The 4,785-nt window shown below is 27.1% G+C and overlaps 1 protein-coding gene across 1 annotated transcript; it reads right to left on the reverse strand.

The window, feature by feature from the left end:
- Positions 1–561: 561 nt before the first annotated feature.
- LOC122022916 (beta-glucosidase 26-like) lies at positions 562–3,320 on the reverse strand. Its single transcript, XM_042581049.1, has 11 exons — positions 3,080–3,320; positions 2,917–2,975; positions 2,528–2,603; positions 2,364–2,435; positions 2,195–2,282; positions 1,819–2,062; positions 1,551–1,666; positions 1,250–1,467; positions 1,133–1,164; positions 922–1,024; positions 562–833 (listed from the first exon to the last, which is right to left on the reverse strand). Exons 1-11 carry the CDS (start codon positions 3,318–3,320, stop codon positions 562–564), a joined length of 1,521 nt encoding a protein of 506 aa, XP_042436983.1.
- Positions 3,321–4,785: the final 1,465 nt, after the last annotated feature.

The following is a 4,785-nucleotide window of genomic DNA, read 5'->3' on the forward strand; positions in this document are numbered from 1 at the left end:
ATTGTATGGATAAGATTAAGATTCTAAAACCATTCTAGTGGAACTCTTCTTTTAAAATTATCATTAAAAAATATTATATTTGTTAAAATTATCCTTATTAACATATGCTTCCTTAAATAAATATATATTGAAAATATATATATTTAGGTTCTCTTATATATATATATATATATATATATATATATATATATATATATATATATATATATATATATATATATATATATATATATAATTTTCTTCATGCTCATTTTAGCTTTAACATTAATCACAAACTTATATAATTGATCATCCATACAATTCAATTTTGATAGAAACTAGATTGACTTATGAGTCTAATTAGGCTTGTCGCCCGTTGAAAATGCAAAATGGATGAGACACAAATAGATGAAGGGAGTTTAACATCTCTTTAAAAGTGCCAAAATGAAACACACTCATATTGAAATGTAATTTTATTTATTTATAGTGCCTTAAAGAACAAAGAGTGATTATTTCATGATAAAAGTAGCAAAGATAAAAAATAACCTAAGCCTATAAGCAATTTATAAAAGAACAAAATTATTAACTCCTTTGGAGAATCTTCTTGAACCAACGAGCCGATTCCTTCGGGAAGCGCTTTTTATTCTTAAAGTCAACATAGACAATACCAAACCTTGATGTGTATCCTAGTCTCCATTCAAAGTTATCAAGAAGAGACCATGCAAAGTACCCAATCACTGAAGCACCATCATCTATAGCTCTCTTTAGTTCAGAAATGTAGTTATGATAAAAATGTCTCCTTTGAGTATCTTGTAAGCCTTTTGGAAGCGTGACATTGCCCGGTTGATCCATGCCTATAATTTTAATCAATGAATTATGTGGTTAAAGAATAAATCTAAATTCTTAAATAGAAGATGCATTAAACAAGTGATAAATTTTTACCATTTTCAGATAGAAAGACAATTGGATTGCCATAGTTTTCCTTAACATATGTCACTGCCTTATACAATCCCCACGGAACTATGTAGAGCCAATCAGAATGAGCCTAATGATATATAAGCAATTGTATTCGATTAATTATAGGCTTACATTTAGTTTTAAAAACAAAAATCTATAATATAATCGAAAAAGTTATAAGAAGATTATTTCTTACCCTTGGTCCAATTGGTACCCCATTTCGATCATCTGAATTTATTAGTAGAACAATATTATTAGCATATCATTTTATTAAGTTTAACATTATCAAAAATAAATATTGTATATATCTTACATTTAAATTCAACGAGCCAATCATCTTGATAACTAATAGGTTTAGGATTCGTTGTACTATTATCCTTAACATAATAAGTTGTGTATTGATTAATTCCCAAATAGTCGTATGAACCTCTAACTAGCTCCACTTCATCATTAGTAAATTTTGGCAATCTTTCTTTAACAATGTCTTGAATGGATTGAGGATAGTATCCATATGTCAGAGGGTGAATGAACCTAAGAAAAGTAAACAAAATTAGGTTACATTGAAAAGATTAATCATAGTTAGATGTTGAAACCAAGAATGTACAATTACTTACCATCCCACATGAAAATCTTTAGCTCTCTGAGCAGCAGCTTTATCCTTGTCAGAGTAAGTGTGAGGCTCGTACCAAACAAAATCTAGAAGAATTCCAATTTTTCCTTGTTGCTCTTTCTGAATAAGAAAAGAAAATGGTTTTAGTATTATATATATTTGTAGACTTACAATTTTAAAATGAGTTTATTATATTTGATAGCAAGAGATTTTAAGAATTAGCTAAGAATGAATTTACTATTAATACATAAACTTTGTTAAAGACATATTACTTGGTACTTCTCACGATATCTATTAACTGCTGCAGCATGAGATAAGATGAGATTATGAGCTACAATGTAAGGCTCTGTAGATGAGTTTCCTCCAAATTTGCTACCAGTAGCTCTGCCAGGGGCTTGAGAACCAGTATCAAAACCTAGAGCTGCCACCACTCTTGGCTCATTGAATGTGAACCAATTTTTCACTCTATCACCGTATCTCTTAAAGCAAAACTCAGCATAATCCGCAAATGCATCCCTAAACAAATTGATTATAAACTAAATCAAATATTTATAACATCTTTTAATAAGTTAGATTAGAAATTCTTAAATATGCCGTAAGCATAATTAATTTCAACAATATAAGTAATTATTCTATTTTACTACTTACACTATCTTCGGACTCAACCAACCCAAATACTCATTTTGGAGTGCCAATGGAAGATCGTAGTGATAGAGATTGGCATATGGAATAATACCTAATGTAAAGATAAAAAAGTTAAAAATATATGAAAACATGACAAACTTATTTGTTTAGCAGTCAGATAAAAATAAATTACCTTTGAATATTAAATTGTCAATTAGCCTATCATAATAGTCAACACCTTCCCAATTAATGGCTCCAGTTCCATCTACAAGACAAAAGAAATAACAAATTGTTAGTATTTTGAGACGGTAAGATGGTGTATATAATATTATGAAAAAGATTGATAGCTTCAATTACTTGGGAAAATTCTAGTCCAAGAGATCGAGAATCTATAAGCATCAAAATTGTGCTCCTTCATAATGTCAATATCTTCCTACAAAACGAAACTCAAATTTTAATATATTTAAGAAAAATATCAAATCCAATTTAATTTCATTTTAATTGTCTCCAAATATCAACAATGAGAATATCAAAAATTTGTTTGTTTGAACTTAATTATCAACATAAAGTTACATTAGATAAGATCTTTTTAAATTATTAAAAATAAAATCTTGAACCAACGGAATAATGATTTGAAAATAAAATTTAATATTTGATTCTTCATAAAAATGATATTTTTTTGCTTTTTGTTATTAAATCTAAAATTATTAAATAGTCAACAATAACAAAAAAAATATGCATTTGACCTTATAATGATGATACTCATCGTCTGTTACATCACCCGTTGCATTATTTGGAATGAGACCTACATCACAATAAATAAATCAAATTCAAATTTACTCCATTATATAACTTTAATTCAAGATAGAAATATGTAAAACTATAAAATTTAAATGTTTAGTACATTACCTGGAATTTTTACAAATGCATCCCAAATGCTAGGTCCTCGACCACCCTTGAGTGCTTCTCCCTCAACTTGATAAGCAGATGCAGCGGTGCCAAATACAAACCCATGAGGGAAGGCATCACGACTTAGCTTGTGCACTTTTGAAACTAGGTTCACATTGTTTCTTTTATAACCATATACACAATGGGCTACGAGAAGTAAAATAAATAAAAAGAAAAATGTGGAGGACCCTTTAAGGTTCATTGTGGAAGAGATGTAGATACACTACGATTAGTGAAGAAAATAAGAAGCAAGTGATACCTATATATAGGGGTACAATTACTAGATAAACATGGTAAGAGTTAAATGGATGAGTATAAAAGAAATCTTGGACCAATTCTTAAGGATAAAAATTTCAAGCTAATGATAAAAATTCAAGAATTCAATTAATTGATTTTCAATTTAAAATATCTCTTTAATTTTCTTGAAGTCTAACTTTTATCTCATTTATTTGGAATTTTAAAATCAACAAATATTTGAGATAAATAATAATAATAATAATAGTAATAATATTTATCATAATCTAAATCAGAGGTTATTTTACCTAATATACTAAATATATAAATATATCTATAGTAACTTTTTTTTTAAAAAAATGTTTCTAAGTATCTATATCATTGAAAGGCATCATCTTTTTAAAAATTATTAAAATAATATTCTAAACAAAATTTGATATAAAAAATATCTCAACGTACTCGATTTTAAAATAACTTTAATTAACTAAAATTCTACTAACTAAAACTACTCTAAAATGATATTATTCATACCTTTAAAATAATATATCTTTATCTTAAAGTAGTTTTGATCAAGATGATGCAGTTTTAATTAAAAGTACGTATTCTAAAATGGTACAATTTAAGCAAAAATTATTCTAAAGTGATGTAATTTTGTTCGAAGTTGCTTCAAATGGAGTGAGCATTGGTACTATTTTGATAATCTTTGTTTTTAAAAAATAATATTATAAATAATTAGTTAAGGATATTCTTTTATTTTTATGAATATATATTATATCAAAAACTTTCAAATTCATAAAAAATTTTATCGTGTCAATTCAAGGAACTACAATTGTTTATATAAGCCAAACTAAATAATATGAAAGTAACTACTCTAATCGAGGTTGTTGCACCAATATTTTGTTGACGTATGTTTTCTTTTTCAATTTCTAATGCACAATAGAATAGAAAATAATATTTCAATTTTACTTACAGCAAATGACCAGAAAGCACACTTAAAGCTGTGGTGTTCTAAAATAGCACATCTAACTTTCAGATTTCTTAAAAGATACATTTTTTTTTCCCAATTTTATCTCTCTCATCAATCACTTTGGTATTGTATTCAAAAAACAGACTTAGAGTAATTGACCAAAAAAACATACTTAAGGTTGTGGAATTATCAAACGGTATATCTAATTTTTAAATTTCTCAAACAATGTACTTGTTTTCTATTTTACCCCTCCCAGCAATCACTATAGTATTATTATATTCAAAGAACAACACCATTAAACATTTCGAAGAATATCATCATTGTGATGCTGCATTGCAAAATCAATACTACTTTAATGTTGCATAAATCTTAAAATCTACACCAATGTGGTGTTATTTTTAAAAATCAACACTATAATGGTATTGATTTTTAAAATGCAGCACAACCACAATGGTCACAACGATGA

This window comes from Zingiber officinale, chromosome 1B (assembly GCF_018446385.1).
Source record: "Zingiber officinale cultivar Zhangliang chromosome 1B, Zo_v1.1, whole genome shotgun sequence".
In the NCBI taxonomy this organism is placed as follows: Eukaryota; Viridiplantae; Streptophyta; class Magnoliopsida; order Zingiberales; family Zingiberaceae; genus Zingiber; species Zingiber officinale.

Bases quoted from the DNA above. Each gene is read 5' to 3' on its own strand.
- LOC122022916 (XM_042581049.1), bottom strand. From the start codon at position 3,320: ATGAACCTTAAAGGGTCCTCCACATTTTTCTTTTTATTTATTTTACTT. The intron at 2,283-2,363 runs GTAATTTATTTT...TCTTTACATTAG, and splicing joins TGACAATTTAATATTCAAAG to GTATTATTCCATATGCCAAT. The intron at 1,025-1,132 runs GTAAGAAATAAT...ATATATCATTAG, and splicing joins GGGTACCAATTGGACCAAGG to GCTCATTCTGATTGGCTCTA.